Source organism: Chaetura pelagica, unplaced genomic scaffold, assembly GCF_000747805.2.
Source record: "Chaetura pelagica isolate M959 unplaced genomic scaffold, ChaPel_1.0 scaffold436, whole genome shotgun sequence".
Classification (NCBI taxonomy): domain Eukaryota; kingdom Metazoa; phylum Chordata; class Aves; order Apodiformes; family Apodidae; genus Chaetura; species Chaetura pelagica.
The window spans coordinates 1,977,116-2,002,498 of record NW_009953651.1 but is presented as its reverse complement, the minus strand read 5'-3'; the positions used below and the strand labels follow the sequence as shown (position 1 = coordinate 2,002,498).

Genomic DNA, 25,383 nt, shown 5'->3' with positions numbered 1-25,383 from the left:
AGCAGGAATCCCTCACTTCAGAGCACTTCAGATCAGACTTGTAATTGTCTTGATGTATGAATTTGTGTCTTCAACAGTGTACGTTAAACCCCTCACCATGAGTCTCAAGTGCATGCAGAACAAGTAAACAGATTCAGCTGCCACAGCACAGGGTCTATTTCGTGGCCCAGCAGCAGCTGCTGGCATCACACCCAGGCATCCCTACCACACCCTCAGTTTCTGCAGTCTGTGCTGGGAGTGTTGAACACCACCACTTCACATCAGACTCCATTGCTTCAAGGTCAAATATCATTCACCAGATTATCAGCCTGCCATTCATAATCTTCTCTGATTTACAGCTCCCATTGAGAGATAATACAGTATAAAAAAAACCACCTCTTTTCCTTAAGAAAATTTTAAATTATAGTGCCAAGTTTGCAAATGCATGTCCACAGACTGTCTCAGCCTTCACTTCACAGGTTCTTTAAAGGCTCAGCAGTTATCTAATCACATCCAAACAGCAAAAGTTTTAATATTTTTGGTGTTGTTTTGAACAGGCAAGGTATTCCATCAAGAGCCCAAAGCACACTGCTCTCAGTGCGAAATTCAGTGTGATGTTAAAGTATTTGTGAAACTACCACAAGTACCACAACAGCAATTCCTTCATCGACAGATATTTCCCCTTTAACAGCACCTTTTTCTTTATTTTACAGAAATTATGTATATTACCAGTTTGTAAGATGTGACAGAATAATAATTTAACATTACCAGAAACTGACACAAAAGGTATGGAAGGTCTTTTTAATTTACTAAAACTGTGTGGATTACTCATGTGAACTTAAGGGAAAAGCATTTTTAAATTAAAAAATGGTATCATAAGTATAATTTGGTTTACATTAAAAAAAACTAAAAATCATCATCATCCATTCTGAACGTCACTGCATTCATACTCAAGGATATGCCTTACCATGAGACGGTACGTTTCTGAATCAACTGGTCTTCCTGCTTCCATGCAGGCTGTGAACCAGGAGATATCCAGAACTTCAAACCTGGAGCTGTCACTCACAGCCTGTCCTCTCAGCCAGTCCAGCACCTCCAGGTAAGAGTTGTTCTCAGCCACAATATGAGTGACAGAGTCACTGTCAAGAAGTAAATAAAAAGAAGTTTTCTTTTTTACCTGGACCTAACTGTTCACAGATACAGAGCTTCTATTTCCACATCTACTTACCACGCAATTCCTAAAAATTGTAGCATATATCTTACATTGGGATGTGGGAAGCAGTTGTGTTTTCACATCACAATTTATCTATTGCAGTCACTGAATCTGCTTTGAGAAAAGACTTTAGCCTGACAGCTCCTGTAAGCGCAGCATTATTCCTGATCCATGAATGAAAGCTTTACAGTATTAAAAAGTCTGTTAACAGTGATTCTTTAGAGCTAGTAATATCTTTTTGTAAATTTAGTTTTTCTGTACTTACATTAAGCACTTTATATATAGCATTTTCAAATGTTCACGACTTAAATCTCAAGAACTGTGCACTCGAACTAAGGACCACTTGCTTGCTACTAAGAGGCCAGTCTCTTATCAAACTGGTCTCTTAGATTAGTGGATTAACATGTAAAACTGAATTATTGTTCTATAGATTATATGGTGTCCTAAATACTGGAGCTACCCTATAGAAAACTGTAATCACATAGTTCTCCAATGCATTAAATGTGTTATGTTTTAAAAAGAAAATAATGCTTTGAATGCACTAGTTTAGAAAGATGAAAACTATCATGGTATAGCACAATTTCCTGTTCTTCACATTGTGCAACTTGTAGAGCAGTCTCCATTGGCAATAAAAATCCCAAATAGTTTTAATCTAAAAGATTACAAATCTAGGTTAGGTGAATCTCCACAAAATAGTATTGCTTTTTATTATTATGTAACCCTGCTAGGGTCTACTTTAATTAAAGTGTCACACCTTTACTTGAGTTTAAAAAAAAAAAATCAGTTGGAGAAATAAAACTTCTGCTTCCTGTGGTTTATTTTACTTTATATAAAATATTCACATGCAATGTATTTGTATCAAGCTGTAGATCTGGGAACTTTGCCATTGTTATGCTTGCAGCAGCAGTTTAGCTGCTGTGCACCAGTTTCCTCTGGTACCTATACAGCTGTGCTTTCTTCCTGGCACAGAACATAAGATTTAGTATTTCCCCTAGCATTTTCAAAACCAAAATCAACAGTTAAATAGTTCTGTTTTATCCAATAGCAGCTAAACTGAAATTAAACATAACACCCACCTCACAAACAAGTTACAGAAACTGAAATATTGGTAATAAATATGCAAGTGTTAAAGCAGCCCAGACAAAGCCTCTTAGTCCTCAATGGATTGCAGAAAAACCCAGCTGATATTTCTTTTCCCTGAGAATTTAATTAGTTTTGTATCAGATGCTAATTGCTTACTTCAGTTCAATACCTGCTTGAATCTTGCTTTACAAGTTATTTCATTCTCCCTTCGTCCTCAGGCTTTCAAAGTTGATGAGATTGAAAAATCTGTGGAAAAGGGCTTTTATAGGAAGAACCAAGTTGCATATTATCTGCATACTGACACAAATAAATGATCAATACTTGGTTTTCTTCCAGCTTTTCAGAGGACCTGCATAATGATGCAGCTTTCTGAAAGCTGCATAATGATATAATGAGCACTCATGAAAAGCATTATTTGGAGGAAGGCTTCCTTCAAAATCAGTTGGTGTATTGAAACCACCAGACAAATCTACAGTTGGAGTATATTTTCACCCTGAACTGCCGCATCTAGGCTATTTTATTCCTAGGTTTTTTCTTCTGTGCCCTTCCAGGATAAGCCAGTAACTTTGAGACTCAAATCAGTGTATTACTTGCTAGATTATTAAATATTAGAATACAAAAGATGTTCTAGAGAAATTCCCTCCTAAACCCATGACATCTGCCACATATTTAACTTCATTTCAAGAAGCAGCCAATAAGTTTAGATCAATCCTCAAAGGGGAAATGAACAAAGGCTGATTTAGATCAGCTGAAGACATGATTCATTGATTCCAGTGAGACCATACAAACTCACAGAAATATCTCCCATTAAAAACAATTGAAAGTTCACACCTTATTTATTTTTAGTTTCCATGTGAGAAGCAGCACAATAAAAAAAAAACAGATACATTAGATTTGACAGACTTAAGATAAATTATAACCACAGATTTTTAGAGATAAAAAACCAGAAATCTTGCTAGTATTTGTGTTCTGCCTGTTCTCTGTTCAGAATACAGTGGGAATTACTGGCACCTTAGCAACACCCACCAAACTACTAAAGGAGTAAAGCATATCCATCAAATACATACAGAAATTTCAACCACAGTCACTTGTACGACTGCATTTATTAAATTAGTATGCTTCAAGCATCATTACTATTTTATTTCTACATATTTTCCTACCTTAGCTCATTTTCTACTCTGAAACCTTTTCTTCTTGCCAGCTCCATCAAAAATGTCCTTCTGGTCATCCCCATCTTCCTCTGCATTATAAAAATTACAATCTTCTTGAACTTTACTTCATAATTGCAGGAAAAGTTTGTGGAATTCGTCCCTTTCTGCTTCTTGCTCTGGAAAAATACAGCCGGAGCTCTGATCCTATCCATGATGCAAGGTAGAAGTGTTTTCCCTTGGGCAAAAGGGTGCCTTGTGTCAGGCAGCAGCTGTATTTTATGTCACCACCCATTGAAGCAATTTTCTTCTGTTTCCCCTCTGAAATCAAAAACAGGTGCTACACAAGCAGTAACATCACTTGTTTTCTACCAGCTGGGACGTCTTGCAAGAAGTACTCCAGACAGGTGCAAATACGCCTTCATTCCTTAAAACAACCACCACCTATGCTTTATCCAAAGAATATTATAATGGCAGAATTATCTCTAAATACCAACTAGGCCTTCAACTGGTTTAATGGACAAGTTTCATCAATTTCTGCTTTCAAATCTTTTCCAAATCTTACTTTTCCAAATGGCAGGGCACATTAATTTTTAATTCATTAAAAAAAAATCTTCCTACTGTTAACTAGAGGCTATGTCTTAGAAGGTATACAAATACATTGTAGCCTGCACACTTGCTACTTCTGTGTAATTAATTTTATTTAAAAGGGATAGGCTTTTTTGAGCAAACAAAATAGTAGCTTCTGAAATCAAATTTAGAATACGAAAAACCCTTTGCTGTTTTGATAATTAGGGAATGAAAGACAGAGAGAACGCATTAGAAATGTGTTTAAATAAGCCTTTGACATGCATTGCCAACATTGCTTTCTACTATTTACCCCAGAATGTACTGCAAAATCTGTGGCAGGTACAGTAAGGAGGAGGGAACTACCTTCCTGCTTTTAAGCATCTAGTGACCTCCAAACGACTGCAGAGGAAATTATGGAGGCTAGGTACCATCTTTTCTAGAGGATCAGGTATTGGTCATCAGGTAAAATTTGTTGCAGACATTGTGTTGGATCCAGTTATGTATCACTGGATATCTATTTCAGCACAAATCTACCTCAGGGCTAAATATCCCCATTTCCATGTCAACCTGGATCTTTATTTTTAGTGTAGCAGAGAATTTGGATATTACCAGTCCTTCAAAATGTGTCAGAAATGTTATATCCTGCAATTCTCATAGCTCATGTTTAGGAGTGGAAGCAAGGTGGAAAAATCCTGCCTAAGTCAGTTATATCAATCTTATTTTCAGTCATTTTATTACAGATGGATATACAACCTGAGTTATGGAAAAAATGAGTCAAAACCTGCTTCCAGCAATTATGGCCATGAGTTTAAAATTAAATTATATAAGTATTACTGACATTGTCGCAGCCCTAAATCTCTTGCTGCTTCAACTGTATTATCACAGATACAAAGAAACATTTTTCATCAGAATAGAAACTAACCATCAAATATTAATATAGAACTTTCAGCTCTGCAGTCTTCTTGAGGCCATGAAGGAAATATATACATAGTCCAGTACATAGACTAGACTCCATTCATATCTTCCCTTGTCTAAGGATAACCCAGAAGCCAAAATATCTATTCTTCTTTCTGATTCATAACATTGACGTCAAAATAAATATTTTCAAGGTTATTTTGAAATTATAAGAGGTATTTTCATAGGAATTGGAAAATGAACAAGCAGACTTTAAGAGGCTTAAGCAAAAGAATTACAGCAAGGAAGAAAAAAAATATTAATAGTGATGGGTCTGGCATTAAGGCTGAGCAATCTGTTTTGGTTGCTCCATGTCTGTTTTCCAGACTGTTAATCAACCATTTAACACTGGCCATCTCCCTGTTTACAGTCTTCCCAGGCTTGGTAAAACATTTTACTTTATTTCCAGCCCTACAAGGAATAATGTATTTGAGAACAGATTCTTTACAGATGTTCAACAAGGTCTTATTTTATGTTAGAATTAATTCAGTGCTCTCAAACATGTAAATATAATTTCCCCCAGTGTAACATCAAGATGTTTGGTGCCAGAAAAATCCTTCTGGCATGGAAAACATAATTTATTATTCCTTCATGTTACTGCAATAACTCTTGAGCCAGATTTTCGAGGGTATTTAGGTGCAAAAAAGCTGCAAACAGAGGCCTAGTGGGATTTTCAAAATATCTAAGTAGTCCAGACATCCAACTCCTTGAAAATCAATTTCTGGCTTTGAACCTAATGCAAAGAGGTTTTCTCTGTCCAGTAAACACAGAGTAATATCATGAAAAGGTCCCTGCCAAACATGAAATTAAACATACTTTCTAAAATTAAGAAGATTTCCGTATCCCAGGTGAGTCGAAAGCCTGCTATGCTACAACATTACATTATAATATTCTTTCCAGTAACACAGGAAGTAGAATACGCAGTAGGAAGAGAGCAAATACAGCAGAGAAATAGCAACAAAGGAAAAGTATCTTGCTTCCTGAGCCATGGCAGTACATATAATCCCTTACTCTCCACCACATATGATTAGTGCCCTAAAGCCACAGAATGTTGCATAAATTTTTCCATCTCAGTACAGTCTCCTGGAGTTCAGGGTAGCTCATGTTGCCATAGGGAAACCTAGAACAAATCTCCATGTTCTGGTGCTCTTGCTGTGGATTAGTTCTGCCAGTATCAAAGGCATGAATTCAGAAAGAGATGTACACGGATGTTGATGGGAATTTACCTCAATCTTCTGCCTCACTTGTCACCAGGAAGTTATACAGACTCATGAAGACCTTGAGTTTCTATCCTTAATTCCACTTTATGTGGGAAGTTTTCATTACTATTTAGTAGAAAAACAACAACCTTAGCAACATCTTACAATTCAATCAGACAAAAGGGGTCAGTACTTGGAATTCCTGGACACTGCTACCTGCACTGGCAAACCTCCTTTGAACATATGCTGCATGAATCTATTTCTTTAGTCCCACTTTTTTCTTTTTTTTTTTTCCCCAATATATAAATACTTACTAAACTAGGATGGTAAACTTATCTGGCTAGCCCAAAAAATAAAGAAACAGAACATCATGCTGTTACATTTTATTCCAGTGTTTTGAATAAATACCCTATTATCAAAGATAAGGAACTGTTGAATGTATATGCTTATGCTGGAAATGTTCAGATACATTTAAAAATCAAATCTCACTCATCTCCTTTGGTATTTATACTCTTTCAACTGCAAGAACATTTTCAGGGGGAAATTTGGAAGTACATGCCTGAGTTATTCCCATAAAAGATTATAAACTCCATAAAATACCCAGATGACCAAGAATTTTGAAAAACTGATACACTGATAGCATGCTTTAAGTATGTTAACTTGGCTGTATCATGTGTTTGGCACTTAAGATAAAGCAGGCTTAGTAAGGACACAAAATCATGTCGTTTCTGTAATCAAACATACACTTCTGATGTATGTGGTCAGAATAGCTGCTTATCTTTTTCTTCTAACCCACCCCCACCCCATCCCCCCCCCCATCAAATTGGAGATGAAAATCTGAAAAAGAAGAATGTACTTAGCAACATCTTTAAAAAAATGCCCATCTAGAAATCATACCCAGAGCTGACAGCTTCTTTTACTAATTGTATACACAGCTATTACAGGAAGAGCTTGTTCTTCTAAGCCCTTTCTGAAGAAATCAGGGGAGATATCACAGTGCTGAATAGAGCAATAGGGTTCCTCCTTACAGCATGGGGAAAAGTAATTGGTGACAAATCCTGGCAGGAGCTACTTCCTACCAACATCAATATGCTTATATTCCCTTGGAAACTATTATTTTCAGTCTTTCTTCAGTCTCTCTGTTCAGTTATAAGCCTTACAATTGCTCTCTTTAGTTATGCTGCTAGTGGTAGCTGCTGCTCCTTGTTGTGATTGTTATTGAACTATTCTTTGATTTTTTTTGTGCTAGTGCATCAAAGGTTTTCCTTATACTATAGTCTCATGAGAGCCTCACGAACCTCTCAGCAACAAGCAAACCTATCTGCATAATCCCATCAATACACATGGTCAGGCAGGTCCTTTGACAGTTATGCATCTCTTCCAAACACAGTTTACAAGGGTAAAGGTCATTTGTTCTTGAGTACCAGTTATTTAGATTCTCACTTTCATCTCATTGCCAACATTAAGGATATTTCCATTAATTAACAAATATCAACCTTTCAGAGACGAGGAGCTACAAAAATGGTCTTGCATGGCCTATATTTAGGCAGCTGAAAAGAATATTTCTCCCAGTGATGAACAAATAACATTCCTGTGGACATTTCAGAAACTTATTGTATAAAAATATAATATTAGACATAAACTGTTATATAAATATTCTTATCTTGCCACCTTAATTGTCTTATTTCCTCCCCTACTTCTCTAGCAGGACACTGCTAATATACTAACTAAATTGATCATGTGTCAATAATTAGACAGTATGATAGTTACTGGATGGTAGAATTGACACATCTTGCAGTAACACTGCAAAAGCAGTTCTAGACCTTTTTACATGTCAGAATATACAAAGAGCAGCATGTGTGAAATTCATGCCTTCTACGCTTGCCAATAGTAAAGCATGATGCATTTCATAAAGATAAGTGTACTAAAGCAAAAACAATGAAAAATGGGAAAGGGTTATTGCAATGTTTCACATAAGGCTTCAAACTACACGCTCAATTTTCAGTAGTACAGGAAAACTCTGGCTTGCTGCTCCCACATCATCAAGCTGAAGATCTCAGCTCTAAAGATACCAGACCAGATAATACAAATAAGAGTAAGCATTATAGATAATGTTATTGCAGAGAAAGGAAAACTTATGAATAATATTATGTACTATGTTCCTCTGTCCTCTCAGAAGTCAATGGAAATCACACCAAGATAAGGAAGTTTATCTCACTTTCTGGCTATTGAACAAAAGCAACAGGTAATGGCTAACAGTAAGGCAAGTCCTGACAGAGCTCTTTCTGCACACTCCACTGAAATAAGCTGTAGAAAAAAGTCAGAGACAGCATCAGAGAAGATGAAAGAATTGCTGAGGATCAGATATCTTCATGTTATTTCCAGAGAGAAAACACAACAGATGTTCATCTCAGTCATGTGTTGTGAATTTTGCAGGTGAATGAAAAATCAGTTAGAAGCCCTCTGGTTTTTTTTTCTAGAAATTTGAGCTGAAAGAAGTTAGAAAGCAGGGTGGAGTGGGGCAGAATTCTCATCTTTTTGATTTATTGAGGTTGTGGGCTGCATTAATACAGAACTAATTACAACAGAAGTAACTTAGCTGGGAGATTAATTCATAGCAGGAAAGCATTTGTTTTATTCAGCTGTTTTTTTTTAACCCAAAACAACTCTTGACAGTTTCCACAACAGCAGTCTTTCCATTTCTTACTGACTTCACCTATAATTCAGCAGCTGTCTAGTGTATGGCAAAATAAACATTTTTTCTTTTGCAGTGTGCACTTGATAACTTTACCTTTCACTACAACAAAATCTATTTTTTTTCAATGGAATAAAAATTTAGTTCTCAAAATCACTGGCAATTCCTTTTCCAGGGAATCTCAAAATTTGCTCCCTCATTTTGTCTTGTAAGAAGTTCAATATTACTAAATCAATCCAAAGTTGCAATAACCCACACAATCCCTGCCCCAGTGTAGCATTGCATATTTACTGTGAACATATGTTGTCTGATCTTTTTTAAGAAAGCAACACTGTCCCTGGACATTTATGAGAATTCAGCCTTTAGAGCCATATTTCTCACTCCTTAAATCACAAATGTAAGTCTCATGCCATTATTTTATGATGCATATCTTCTTATTAGGAAATGCCATATCAAGTCTTGACAGATTTTATACTATTCAAAGAGACAATAAAATTCCACCTAATTGAAGTACTTGTATTATGAGCTTTACTCCTCCTTCCCTGTGTTTGTAGCTGCAGAGAGAATTGAATTTTAAATAATAACAGCAATTTTTCTGCAATTTGAAAACTCAGAGTCAACATACTATTGCATAACAGACTGCAGCTGGTAATTCAATAGTTAATTGACTAATGAGAAGATTTATAACTTAGTCAGCTTGCGCTTTAAGATATTATTATGGACACAATTCAATATTATAGTTTTCTTTTGCTGTTGGCAGATTATAAGGTTTACAATACACTATAATTCAACATGTCATTAATAAAAGCAAGATCCACAGACAAATCTATCCTCTGTTTTAACTGTGTTGAAATGTGTGGAATTAAAAAGATGTAAAATCTAGCCAAGTTAGAGGAGAGAAAGGCCTAAATACTGCATCTGTGCTAACAGTTATGGAGAGCAGGTACACAAAGTTGTAATACGTTTTTACAATATTGGCAATTTTGAAAATTATTTTGACAATATTACTAAATGCATGTTTTCAAAACTCAGCCAGCTCATTTCCAGCTATTCTAAGCCACTCTACAAGTTTGATTCAAGCACCACAGAAGTGATACCAGTCTATCATCCAGCTTTCACTGTCAAAGCAAACAAGAGAAGTCGAAGGATCTGGAGAAAGTCTCCTGCAGATTCAGTACTTAGGCCAGACTGCTGATTTACTTACATGATGCAATCAGGAAAGTACTGCTTTTTCTCTTACCCACCAGCCTGTGCTGTACAGAACCTGTGAATATCAGCAATTGCACAACAGCCTTCAAAGAATGAGGAAACCATGGCTATAACAACATACATAGGCTACAGCTTTGACAGTGAGTGAATGCACATCAAAATCATGTTGAGAAGAAAAGGTCTACAGAGGAAGATAATTCAGTACTAAGATTACTTTGCTGCAGTGAGTGGAAAAAGATGGCTTTGGCCAAGAGAATGGTTTCTGAGTAGAAAGGATCTGTTGATGGCAAGGAAGGAAGACCTTACTGCTCTCTACAAAAACCTGAAAGGACTCTCTTCTCCTTAATAACAAGAAACAGAACAAGTGGAAATGGCCTCAAGTTGTGCCGGGGAGGTTTATATTAGATGTTAGATGAAACTTCTTTACTGAAAGGGTTATTAAATGCTGGAACAGGCTACCCAGGGCAGTAGTTGGATCACCATACTTGCAGAGGTTTAAAAGATGTGTAGATATGGTGCTTAGGAATGTGGTTTGGCACTGGACTTTGCAGAGTTTGGTTGGACTTGTTGATCTAAAAGGTCTTTTTCAACCAGAACAATTTTCTGATTCTATGTAGGCATGTATCAAGGGCATACGATACAGGCCCTTAACAAATACCCTAAATAGCTATTCTCTGGTAGATGTTGTCAAATAAAAGTTGAAAGGTATCAAAACTAATTATAGAGAATTTGCATGTAACTGTAAATATGTGTACACATACAGTACATATATATTTGTACATAATTTCTTCTCTCTTTAGTACCACATAAAATTATTTTGCCAAAGTATTAAACTTACAGTTCTAAATGTTGGATGTAATAACTGCTGGGGCAAACACTGTTAAGCAACCATTTACACATGTTCTCTTCACTACTCACTGGCCAAAACCAACAGACAACAAAACACAAGCCCCAGCAGCCTTTGTGGTGAGATACAGAGCCCTGGCACAAACTCCCTGCCACTCTGCAGCAAACCACTGCAGGATCACCTCACGTTACCTCCGCAGCTGCACTACCCACAAGTGTGCTACAGCACAAACACCAGTGTAAACAAACCACCCTGCAACCCAGGGGAGTGAGTATGAGGGACAGAAATTGAGGATAACTGTTTTAAAGACGAAGCAAGCAAGAAAAAATAACTGACAGTACTTCTTCAGCCATACTCGGTCCTACTGTATCTGTTTGTTATTCATAAGATGTCCTGAGGCTATTTTACATCACTTGGCAAGCAATTAAGCAGATTCAGAAAAGAAACAGAGCCTCAAACTCGTAAAACTAAACTATTTTAAATACATAACACATATAACAGATGGAGTTACAATTAGTTACCACCTCGACACTCACAACCCAATCCTCTACATTTAACATAAAAGCTTACAAGTCAGCTTTAACTTCTCTGATAAGTTTACCTGTACATTTACCTCTGTAAAGTATCTGAGCCAAAAGGAGTCAACTGCAGAACCTGACTCAGAAATCACAAAGGAAAATTTGAAAAACCTTTCTCTTTCAAAGACAAAACAATCTAAGGTTAGAAGAATCAGCTGAGAAGGCACTTAATTAATATGATGGTACAGTCAGCTTCTTTGACTTCCATTTTAGAAAAGGCTATACAGCCTCCTCAATCATCACCAGGGCAAGCAAGCAAGCAAGATTTTAGCAACACATTAAAAGTTCCTGCCTAGGACTTTTTTGTTAAATTTGATAATATTTCCTGGTTACAGCAATGATTGAAGTTCTGTCCCCTTGCTTCTCCCCTAAGAAGCCACTTTTTGCAGGTTTTCATTTAAATGGTTATATTAAGAACCCTCAAACTTGTTAAGATTGCTCCAGTACTATAAATCAATCAGATGCACCCGTACAGTTATATACCACTTTTCACACTAATTCATGCTGAACATGCCTGAAAAATAGTCAATACTCTCCCCATTCCTCACATTTCAAAATAGGCACATATGTAAATTTAAGTGGCATACTGAGTGCTATTCAGGTTTTTTATTTTCACAGGTGACTAGAGGCTTCAAACTCTTTCACCTTCCATTTAGATCACTGTTTTTCAATCTTTTTCAGCTGTAAGAACACATAGCTTTTCAATGCAGTCCTAGGACTCAAATTCAGCACATTTATACTCCAAACATCTAAAAAAGCCTATGTTTCAAATTTTTACCTATGTTGCAGCAATCCCATTACCCTTAGACAAAAGTATCTGGGCTCACAACCTTTTGAGATACCCACTTAACTGCCTGCAACATAAAACTCAGCCTGTGTGTATACAAACCTTAAAATGAGAAACGAGTTTTACTCCCACTCTAAATACATGGGAATGAACAAAGTGTCAACCTGAAATCAAAGGCAATGGCTTCTACAGGATCTGATAAGGTAAGGTTAGGACTGCACTTAGGACAAATGTAGTGCTTAACAGCAAACAAATGTAGCGCTGTCTGAGAATATTTCCTGTTTCCTCTAGAGACAAATCCACTGACAAGAAAAAGTAATCCTTTCAAAAAATGCAACAGTAATCTTCAGCTCATTGTTAAGACTGAAATTTCTTTCAAAGTTTTGGCGGTTTTCAGAGATGGTTTGATGGAGATTGAGGTATCATTTCCAATAGACTATTGACACATTTCTTTGTATCTGACTTACTGAAGCATGAAAACGAACATGGAATGTCAGTGTTTGATACCAATTATTCACAATTCTCTGTCAGAAATCACTGTTTAATCAATCCAAAAGCAGAGAGAGAATCCATTAGGGCTTACAATCAATGGCCATATAAGATCTTCAAATAAAGCCTTATTTAAGCCCTCATTTCAAACTGAACAAACATTAGATCCTGAAATGATATCATCAGCAAATATCTATTCACCAGAAAGTATATCAAAGCCAGAAGTTGGCATATCGTAATACAATTTCTATTTACAAGGTGATGTAGCACATTGGGAGTATCAGCCCTGGCAGACAAATGCAAGGTTGAAACTATGCACTTAAACACTTCTCTCCTTTTCATATGCTGGGTGCAGTAAAGAGCAGATTTTAAAAGTACCTTCTATAATTACCACAATATTTTGCTTAGAAGGTACAATGAGAGGCTGTTACACACCACACAGCAAAGCTCTGTATTTGTTGTAGTTCCACTGCTGACAAACAGGGGAACATTAAGAATTCTAACTTCGGTAATTATGACTTGCTTAACTTGTGTGGCTAGCATTTAAGAAGATGAAGTTTTCCAAAAAAAAAAAAAAGCAAAGTATAACATTTTCTTTCAATTGTCTTCCACAAAGAATTTGGCAGAGTAAATTAACAACAATTAGCAAAAATAGTACAATCCTATATCTCATCATTAATCTGCACTGTTTTATCCACAGATCTCAAAAGCAAGTCAGTGATCTGCCAACTGACAGCTGCAAATGTCTCCTGCATGAATGTGTACTGTGGGCTAGATTCCTATCAGTTGCAGCAGTAACAATCAAAGGTCTCTTACTAAACAGCAACCTGAAAGAAGTGCATCAACTATCTATGCTAAACTTGCAAATAAAACCTGTGTTTAGTGCATAAAAATGGGAAAATGAAACAGTAAGTTTGTATGTGTAAATATTCCAAATTTTACACTTAATAAATTATCCATCCAGTCGAACAAGAAGAAACCATCACACTTCCTTCTAAATGACAAAAATACTACTCCATTTTTAAAAACTAATTATAATGGCTCAGGTTCAGTAAGGCATTTACTATTTGGTTTTATATATACACAGGGTGACTGAAATTTTTAATCTAAAGATTTGACAAAATCTTCTTTCTGGAAACTGATTTTCACTGTCAACAAGAGATGAAGAGATGAACTAAGTGCATCTACCTTGCATTAAAGCTCCTGCTCTGTTCCTGAGTTATAATGATCCAATATAGTCGTTAAGTACTCCCCCTCATGGACTGTTACAATATGGCATTATAATGTTTTGTATTTTCCTTATTAAATGCTAGCATCTTATATACACACTGTATAAATACCACCAAAGCTAAGCTAGGCCTATAGCAGTACAACTCATCCTAGAAACTACTCGGTTGAATAAATCTGTGATAACAGATATTTGCAACTGCTGATTGTCTGCAACTGCAGATGATCATTCATTGTTTTGCTTTGAAATATGGTTTTGATTACCATTACTAAATTTCATAATAAATATAAAGAACAAATATATAGAAAAATAATGTATTAAATCAGGATTGGATGACTAAGATCTTGCTCTTCTTGAGAAATTTGCTGTCATGCAATTTGAAATTGCATTTGTTAAAACTGCAAGAAACAAATATAACACAGTGAAATGAAATATTAAAATGGCATTCAATATATTTTACTGAAGAAGTGGAAAGAACTGTCCTGTATGTGTATGTGGCTGCTGCCACCTTCACTCTGCTGCATGAGTGTATTGGTTGAAAACAATTTCCATCTCTGAGTTCACTACTCTTCCTTCAAATCAAGCAGTCTATTTCAAGATACTCATTTAATAATGCAAATAATGGATTTGCAACTTCATTGTGACACTCTTTTAGAGGAAATTTTTACTAGACAGATATTATATAAGATCAGCTGCACTAGATTAAAATTTATTCAACACAGAATGCCTTTAACCATTCTAAAAGTCTTTTGCTGTCCCTATTGTTGCACTAGTGCTAACTGAAAACACACAAGGTATCTCACTGCTATGACCAACTCTAGTGTCTTATTCCTCAGTGCAATTTGTGCTACTGCATATTTCCTGTTCTACTACATCGTCATCATGCCTCAGCAGGAGGGGTGGGGGAAAGTATGTTGATATCCTCAACATCCTCATCAAACAATGAAATGCATATTTCTCATCAGTCCCCTTCACTTTTTTTTAGGTCCAACTCATATTCTCAAAATGTGCTTGAAAAACATTAACAGTGATGTAATTTCACAATCTTTTTGCTGTGTCAGTCCAGCAAAGTGCTCTGCTCTCTTAGAGTCTACAGAATCCAGCTGGTAACTTGAAAGAAAGGTAAACACTAATTTCTCCCAGAAGATCCTGTAATTTAAGCAAAGTACACTGAGGATTAAGATCCTATCTGAAATAAACAGCACTTTGTTTGATTTACATTCCTCTCCCTGAACTTTGAGTGGTTCTGGGGTCATTTGATAAGACAGCTTGCTAAAAGGCATCCTTTCTGATAGAAATTTTGTCCTTGCTTACTCAGTTTATTAAAAATGAGTAGGTTTATGTGTAAAATTGTCTGTAGAAATTACAAAAGCTGGCTGGCAGTAACTTTGATGGCATCATCTCAGTGATGTGATAGCGACATTGGATCAGAATGCCTCCCACACATACTGACAGAGGGTTCGTTCTAAATTATAGTCATCCCTTCCCACGAGGATGATTCTCTGATTTATGTGCCTGTAGAATCAAACTAAACAAAGGTCAGCTACCCAAGTCAACAGGAAGGAGTAGGCACAAACTACAGTTAAGAGTAATTTTACAATTACATTAAATAATCTGTAATCAGTTATAAGATATGGGCCATCCCACTACATTTTGCTGATACAAATGTATCAGTGCCAGCTTATGTTTCCATAGTTTTTGCATACACGTGTGTCAGTGAAGTGCTTTGGTTATTAACTGGGGCATAGCTGACCAAGAGGTGACACTTCCCAGAGAATTAAACTGTCTGCTGTAGTCTGTCAATAATAGAGAAACACAAAATTGCAAACAGATGAAATAGATCTTGCTCTGGACAGCGGAAAAGATGTGGCAAATGAGGCATGGAATGTTATGCAGAATGTGTGGATTACAGAGGACTAAAGCCATCACTACTTCATCTGATTTGTAACTTCTGACCTCAGTGGATAATCACACCATAGTCAAATCTCACTGTTCTGAAGGTCAGTGGTGAGGTTTTTATCAGCCTGACATTTATGATCAACAACTTTTTTTCTTATGTTTAAGTTCTCATTTCATTTCTTTTTAATAACAATGAAACGAGGACATGAAGGTTATGCATAAATGGCTCCCATTGACTTTTCATAAAATACTTGAATCAAAATAGACTTCAATTTATCAGGAATGTAGGTAACGTTATCAAGGTCTCATGCACATTATACATCAAATCAACTTCTGAAAACAGGCATGGAATTCTAAGGTAGCGATGCTTTTGAGGTGTTCTCACAAGCATAAAACAAGCATATGAAAAAAAATTATAGCAGAGGGCAAAATTTTTGTGTTAACTTCTTTCTCACCTAATATGGTTTATGGTTCACTTCTCTAGAAGGGAAGGGAAGTTAACTTTCACCTGTTCTAGAGAAGAGTAGATTTCTTGAGAAGTATTCACCACTGAAGGAAAACAGAAATCTTCTACTGTTCAGTTTGTCTTGCCAAGCCCAGTAATGCAGTGCATGGGAAATAAAGAGCAAGGGAAAATGTGAATTAAACCATAACTGAGACACTCAGTATCCAGTTGAATGGTAGCTCATCTTTCTTTATATTATCTCATAAAATAGCAGTATTCTTAAATACATCAACAAAAGAGAAATCAACTATGCAGGGCACTTGTGAAGGCAGTTTTCAACAAAGTGTCTTGTAAATGAAGTTTAGCCAATGTGTTTATTTCCCGTGTTGCTTCAAAGTATATTTGTCTTTTGAGATATATCATTCTCATGACAATGGGATTGCAAAGAATCATGGTATAATAATCTTGAAGTGGGAAGACAGAAGGTCATCCATGTCAAACTGGCAAATATATCATTTAACCAGACATCAGGAGAGAAAATCTGAAGGTCAGAAATTCAGTATTTGTAATACTGTCAGTAGATGGATGCATACGGAGCACCTGTCTTGGTTTGAGCCAGGAAAGAAATAATTCTCTTTCTAGTAATTTAACTTTCCAGTTAAGTCTCTTGCTGAAATTAACAGCATTATTTTTCAGTCCATGTTTGCTGCTAGGACTGACAACATTCAATGTTTACAGTTACTGCTGCAGAATAGTATGCAGAATCAAGGTCACTACTGGGTTCTGAAAAACTTCTTATGATCCAGAAACAAAAGCAAATAAAGTCACACCTGTGACTCTCCTTTGGGGAGGAGCAGAACAAACAGGTGACCAAAAGTGACCAAACCAATATCCCATCCCATGTGTGTCATACTTGGTATAAATTTGAGAGATCATATGGGTCAAGCTCACTTTGTCCATGGCCAGCATCCTTGAAGGACTTCATCTGTTCATCTATCATTGATCCCAACCCATGTGTTCTTTCAGATTTTCTTTCTCCCATCCTTATGTCAATATTTTGCTAAATGTACTATATAATTGTATACTTGTCCTGGTTTGAGCCAGAATAGATCCAAAATTCTTTCTAGTGATTTTACTTTCCAGTTAAGTCTCTTCTAAGTAGCTGCATTTTCTGAAATTAACATGTTTTTCAGTCAGTGTCTGCTTCTAGGAATGATAATGCTTGATTATTATAGTTACTGCTGGAGAGTGGTTTGCACAGCCAAGGCCACTCCTTGCTTCTGGAAAACATCTTATGCTCCAGAACCAGAAAGGAGTAAAGGGGTTACACCTGCGACCCTCCTTTCGGGAGGAGAGGACCAGACAGATGATCAAAATTGACCAAATTATGTATTCCATCCCATACACATCATACTGGATATAAATCTGAGGGATCATGAAGGTCAAGCTCTCTTCATCCATGGCCGGTGTTCTGGGCGGATTCCATCAGTTCATATGCCTTTCATCCCCCATCTGTGTGTTCCTGAACCTGTGTGTTCCTGCATCCAGCTTCTGTCTGCTGCTGACTCCAGGAGTTGAGTCCAGGACTATTCTAGGACCTGCCCTGCAGCCTCAGTGGTGACATGAATGTTACTGGGGGTAAATGTGATACTGCTTTTGTAAATATTTGTATATATTTCATTATTTTTCTTTGAATCACTGTTGTTTCACCAAAGCTGTATAGTTTAGTCTCCAACTTGCAAGTCTCTCTCCCTTATTCTCTCTCCTTTCCCTAAAGGAGACATACAAGAATCACACCAACAGCAGTCAGCTACTACTCTCATTCCCACTAATTCCAACTGGTACCCCAAACTTGCCCTTTGCTACAACCTGTATCATTATTCACCCTCTACCTAACTATATGTAGAAGCTCCAGCATTTTTGCAATAGTCAACACAAATTTTCTTGGAAATAAATGAACGTGATTAACATGGCTTCTGCCTTTGGAAGAGAAAGAAGAAACAACTCTGTACTGCCAATTCATACTGCAACAGGAGACTTTGGCACTTTGCAAAGTCACTAGCTGTGACAATACTCATAGCTTTTCTTGGGTAGCTCTATGACAATTAAACTGGAGATGCTATAGCTATGAAATAAATGTAGACAAAAGCAAAAGGTAGTTCACAAGAAAAAAAGGAAACGCAATAGACATAACCTACTAAACTTCCACAGTATTCAGCATACAATAGATGATGACTCCAGATTTGGTATGGGGAAGACTCTCTTACTGAATGTTTGCCTCTAACCTTTCTTGTTATCCTAAGATTACCTAAGATCTAATTTCACTTAGTACTATGCTGACAAAGAGATTTGATTACATTACCCAAATGATAAAGCAAATAAAACTAATTAAAAGGAGCTAATAAAAATGAATAAAAATCTTAGGAAATTATTGGGTTAAATTTATGTGGCTCAAATTAGAAAAAGTTAAAAAGTACTTCCTGTCATTATGTTTCTTGATAGTTCTTTATTTTAAAATTCATTATCAGAAACATAGTAACTCTTGAAATATCATTGAGATGTCCCCAAATACCGCAGTCAGAATTAAAAAAAAATAATAATCAAAAAAACCCACCACAAACCTATAGATCTCTCAGCTCTTGAGGTCTTTCTTATTTATTGAGATTTAATCATATTCTCTCTCTGTTGACTGTCAAATAAACTCTGCTCATAAAATTTTATCTGTGTCAGCAGACTAAGGACACAATACATGTAAAAGCTTTATTTATGAGTCCAAAAACCTTGAGAAACCCTCTCCATTTATACAGCTTATCTCTCCATCACCTCTTTTCTCCTTTTTGTACCTTTGCACTTCCACAGCCCCTCCCTTTGTTAATCTCTTAAATTTCTCTATCTATTTTCTAATCCCCATTCACCTTTTGAATTCCTTCTTTCTTCTGTCTTTATTTTACATGCTCAGAAGTTCATTCTTCCAACTTTAGTTTCATGGCTCTGTTGATGGGATGTATGAAGAAGGACTACTTAGTTTTTGTCCAAACAACATCTGAGTGCTGACCAATTGACACATATGCTCCATCCATTTCCTCTTGCCCATAAAAGTGAGTCGCTTTCTTTCCTGAACTCTTTGGGCTCCCCAGAACTATATACATTTTTCTTCCCTCCTTCCATCTACTATGTTTATGACAAAATGTAATAAAACCCTTGTCCAAACAAGTCTGTGCCCAGATCTTCCCTCCCTCATATGTCCTCATTTGACCACACCTCCTGTTGCCCTACAGAAAGGTCCTAGATTTGGAGTGTCCTGTTTCCCCCATCCAGCTATTTTCCCTTTCCAGCTTTATCTCAATTTCTCTAAGTAAACAGAAGAACTAAAACTATAACCTTTGTGAATTCATATGGTACATGTCTTTGCATGAAACCTGCATGTCAGTAACACAGAACAAATGTATAATAATACTATAATGCAGTCCTCTAATACTATATTATATCCTATATAGATGATATAACACTTAGGATACTAAACCAATGGTACAGTAATGCTTCACTATTGTTTTGATGTTTCTTTCTAAGATCCCCAGCTCAGGAAGACCATAGGAAGAATTCCAACCTCCTTCTCCAAACCTGTATGTTAAGCAGAAAGATGCACCTCTACAAAACAGAAACAATTCTGTTTTGTATTATGCACCTTATATTTCTTGTTAACAATGCTTCCTAACAACAAATATTTAAGTTATAACTCAAAAATCTGTGACTGAAGTTGTTCTAGTTCAAACCTCTATCAGTTCAGTGAACTCAAGTAACGCTAGATCACTGTTGCTAGTGAACTGCTACTTGGTGGATGGATGTACTGAAACACTAAAAGGCTGTTCCAAAGGTTACAAGTGCTGCAAAGAGCGAAGTGGAACCACTCTAGTTCTTATGCTAACTTCATGAGAGTCTTCAACACCTACAGGGTCAACCTTTTGTTGAGATCTTCCACTTCAGAATACCATGCAATCATGCATTAGTATGCCCGCTGGGAGTTGAAGTACTAATTTAACATTTTTCCATTTATCTCATATCAAGAGTTATGTGTGTGGTAAAAGACCCTTCACACATATCAATGTACAAGCCTCAAAGAAATCAACAGTGTTTAACTATGAATTCATTATACAAACAAAATACATCACAAGAACATAAAAAAGTAACATAAAATAAGCATCAAACACAGCTTTTCAAATGTAAGTAGCCTAGGAATATTATTTAAACAGTAAGGCAAGACATTGAAATAATATTGTTTTTCTGTTTTCAAATGTACTCAGATTTTCATTAACATAAGAGTTGTAAGACAGAAGTCTGTTCATACATATTTTCCTATCTTTTATCAGAATACTTAACACAGATTAATTCAAATGAGAAGTTTTGTAAAGAAACAATATAAAATGTAAGTGCAAACTATAAAATCCAGCCTATGAATCTGTTCTGCCAAGGTGTTCAAAAGAATAATTTAATTTTTTTTAAGTGGCTCAGTTAAACTGCAAAGAATACCAAGTACTTGTGAAGGATATCAAAACCCAGCATTAAGGCATCAATTCCAGCTTTCAAAAAAACTCAAAGAGAATTTCTAATAAACAATGTCACTTTTGTATCAGGTTGGAATTTTATCACTGTTATATTTTTGTACTGCCTAAAACCATGATTTTTTTTTTTAATATAAAGAAAACTAGGTGCAAAATTCAGGTTACAAACAAATACATGTGAGAGGAAACACATTTTTAATGCATTGTTAGATGATTAGATAGATGTGAAAAATCTCTCTCGAATAACAGCTGAGTCTGCTGCTAGATTCACAGAGGAGGTCAAAGTAACCATCAAAAGCCATAAAGAGATTTTAGAAGGCTGAGTGATAACAAAAAGAGCAACTGTCCTTAAGACAATGGCTTTTCTGCCGTGTACCCAGACTCTGACAAAACAAGCAAACAAAAAACCCTAGCATTTGGCAATCATCAAAATTCAGCTGAAACAACATGCCCCAGGAATGAGTTCAACAAGTGAAATAAAGAAAAGTGGTGTGTTCATGCTGCAAAATGGATATACTGGAAATTATCTAAAAGTAACAGGTTTCAAATCAGTGTACAAACAGTCTCCTCAGTAAGGCAATGGTTCCAAACTCACACCTTGTTGGAAAATGAAAAAAAATTACAGATACGAGAGAAAAATTCAGTATTTAAGTAGTCTTCATAGAAAATACTGTGACTAGATGCTTAATTTTGACAGCAGTCACAGCAGGAGCAGAATACTTATTACTGATATTACAGTGGATTAGAATTCTAAATAAGAATGGCATAATGATATTCTCAACACAGATTATGTAAAGAATTATCCAGAGCGTTACTGTTGAACACTATGAATTCAGCACATGATGTAGGTCACTAAAAAGAGAGTAACTAAAGGGCAAACATCCACTCTTAAAGATGAGGGGGGAAAGAGGACAGGGAACTGCAGAACAGTCACTCCAACTGATTCTCACAAATGTACTAAAGCAAATGTTTGGCCTCAATATACTTAGAAGTTTTTTCTTTAACATTGCAGTAAAAACTGACTTATCAGGAACAAAACGTGTCAAGTCAGCCTCATTTCTTTCTCTGGTATGACAACTATCTAGTAAATAAGGTGCCCAAATTATGTAGTGTCACTAAGGTTTTTGATGTGGTCTCGTATTAAAAAAACTTCACAAAAAAAGTAGAGAAATGTGATGAAAATATCATGCATTGTAAGTGCTCATCTGACTTACATCGATATTATATCCATGAATCACTTTCAGACTCAATGGTTCTTTCAAGTAGAGTCCCATAGGAATTTGTTCTGGCCTTAATTGTATTCAGTATTTTGATAAAAGCACAGCTGGATATTTCTGAGACAGAAGCAGTTGCCACAGGATAAAGAAAAGTATACTGGGACCAGTTCAGCCACCCTGTTTTTCAGTTAAGATGGAACCAGAGAATGCTGAGACTAAGAAAAGAGTAAAACAAAAAAAAAATCTTAAAATTACTAAAGAAAACTCTCATTACTTATGAAGAAATTCAACAGGAACAGGTTTTGCTTCCTCAGGAAAGAGAGGAGGTCCAGGTTCGGCCCATTTGGTGCTAAGCCAGAAATGTTCATTTTCTCTTGCACCCTAGAGCAATATAGTGCAGACTTATTAGAGTTCTTCCTTCTGCTGTGCCACCAAGGGACATGGGAAACTTGACGCTACCCCAAGGACTCAATGTGAGAAAAAGAGGTTACCAAATTGTTTTCCAAGACTGAGACATTTTGCTCTAGTTGTATGTGATCCTGCCTTTCTGTCAAAGCCCTGCCTAGATCTTCCAAGTCACTTCAAGGCTCTGTGACTTTTGTTGATTGGTATTTTTATTTCCTGTTAATTTAAAAGGACAAAACTAGTAAGCAAGATCTTATCAAACTTCTAGACAGACAGCTATAAGTAAGGCTTCATTTTCCAATGTTCTCTGTGAACTTATTCAGACTATGCCACTACTCAAGCTTTTGACTTTAAGAAAGTTTTTCCTCCCACCCACCATGAATACCAAGCCTGTCAATCACATTAAGAACAACAAAATACATATGGGATAGTTTAACGAGGAAGAGCACATATGAGAAACTGCTCCTTTAACTTATTCAGAATCAGCTCCAACATCTGTGTCTGGGAGAAGAAAAATCAGTATATGGTAAGTCACGTTCATTTCTTTATTATTTTTTTTGTGGAAAATGCAAAAAAAAATCTGTGACATAGGTTTATATTTTATATACAGTAATACTTCAATGAGATATTTTGCTCAAGTATATTTTCCCAAGAGGAGTATTCCAGTGTTACATTCAGTAAAATAAGTTGCATGCAGCTGCTATGGGTTTTTGCAAAGCAGAACTTGACTTTGAAAGCTTTGAAATAATTTAACACATTTAGTGTTTATGTTCATGAAAATACATAGTTTTGTTTAGTGATAAAGTCAGTTATATGATCCAGGAATCAGATTTTCTACTGTTTATTAGCTATTTATATGAAATTGCAAATTGAGAACTTATTTCATGAAACTCCAAGGAGCTGCAGCCTGTAGAAACATGCCTCTAATGTGGCTTGCACATTCCAGACTGTAGGAAAAAAATTCATTCCAATATATATACTGTAACAATGTGTTAAGTCTATGCAGAAGTTACATATGAGAATGACTTTCCGTTTAGAAGTCACATTAACTGGTTTAGAAAACATACACATTAACTAAGATTGGTCTGAAATTCGGTAGTTCTCAAGTACTAGATGTCATTTTTGCTAAGGGGTCCAGAAAAATTATATTTCTCAATATACAGAATCAGATTTCTCCCTTTTTTTTTTTTTTTGAGGAGTGAAACTGTAAACAGTATAGATGAAAAAAAAAAAAAAAAAAAAGTGTTAACATCTCCAGCTAGATGCAAGTTTTAAATGACAGTTTACACTCTGCACATGCACTTAAACATATTTTTCAGTCTTCATGCCAGATAAAGAGGCTCCAGGAAATATTCAGTAGCAAGTGAGCATGAGCTGCCCAGATCTAGTGCTTGTTCTCATTCAGTTCTCTACAATAGGTTTTTAAGTTATGGGGTAGGATAATGATAGGATAAGGTAGCTGGGAGTAGGAGAGAACTAACTAGAATTGGTAAGGAAATCTGGGGTCCTCCTAGCCAACAATTCTTGAAATCATTCCCTTGAGACTAATGGAAAGCATCTGGAAGTGCATGATAATATTCTCCATTTTTGCTGCACACATTTTAGAAAAGAAAACTACATCACTGATCAAGCCAACATCAATATCAACATTGAGGTATTAGATGCAGGATTCTAGATGAGCCTCCCCAAGTCCTTGCTTTTAATTTGTCATTGCTGTTATTTCTAATCTGACTAAAACACAAATGGAAAAATATTATTGCAAGCTACAGTCCCTGTGGCTCAACCACCTCTGGTACAGCCCCTTTGGGAACACAAAGCTGAATATGACCTTCCCAAACAGATTTCCATTTCATTCAGGGAAGAGAGGTGAACTCCATAAACATTGGCCTCGAGAGTACTCTCATGAAAATCCAGAATACATATAAAGGCAATGTCAATACAGGCAATTATAAAAGAATAAACCAGTTACTGTATGGGGAGAGCAATCAGAAAGAAGCCAAATGGGAGAAGAGGGACACCTGGGCACAGCAAGGTGGGCAAGCTGGCAGAGCAGAGCTTCAGCTCACACTGCAGACTACCACGTGTGTAGGAACATAACAGGGGAGGGCAGCAGGCAGCAAGGGGCAGCTCTTTGCATGCCAGTATTTCTGAAAATGCTGGTGGATGAGTGGGCCTCGGTGAGAAGAGGAGCAAGTACTGCTGGTAGTATGCACTGAATTGCAAAATCCTTGACACTATTTTTAATCTGCCTTCGAGATGTTCTGAACTAGAACTGACTACACCTACTCAGTAACAGAACTCAGCCAGTACTGCAGAAAAAAACAGCATGACTGTGCTTCACATAATTCATTTCACACCTGATACCATCTGATATTTTGCTCTTTCCCCTAAGCAACCATTAAACCTGCAAGTCACACATCTCCCACCCAGCAGCTTCCCACCTCCACTGTACATGAAGACCCTGCTGCTCACACAACGCACTCAAAATCAGCAGGCAAAAATTTCTTAAGGAAAACATGCATCTCTCTCTTCTGATGCATACAGTGGAAGAGAGTAACTTCCTCTCATCATCCAGGGATATGTTTCCCCCCTCCCCTTGGAACAACTCACACCCAAAACACTATGAAATTCAACATAACTTTTCTTACAGAGTGTACAGCCAGGCACTTGGAGATTATTCTAAGGAGGCAAGGTTTAAGGTGCAAAAGCTTTTGTCTCAGTTCTGCATTTCTGAAAATTCTGGAGCTGAGTTCTGCCAGACTTCATGTTCTACAAAGTTACAAGATAGTAAAGAGTTAAGAGTATTCACTGGCAACAACTGACCTGTCAGTCAATCTAACAGCAAAATACATGCCGGAAAATTTGAAGAAGGATAGCAG

General features: G+C 36.5%; 1 protein-coding gene across 1 annotated transcript in view; it reads right to left on the bottom strand.

Moving 5' to 3' along the window:
- Window positions 1-3,638, bottom strand: part of DNTT (DNA nucleotidylexotransferase) — a 73,160-nt gene extending 69,522 nt beyond the window's left edge. Inside the window, exons 1-2 of the mRNA XM_010000049.1 lie at window positions 3,436-3,638; window positions 947-1,118 (exon numbers count right to left, since the gene is read on the bottom strand). Coding sequence (XP_009998351.1) covers window positions 947-1,118; window positions 3,436-3,638 — 375 coding nt within the window. The remainder of the gene's footprint in view (window positions 1-946; window positions 1,119-3,435) is intronic.
- Window positions 3,639-25,383: the final 21,745 nt, after the last annotated feature.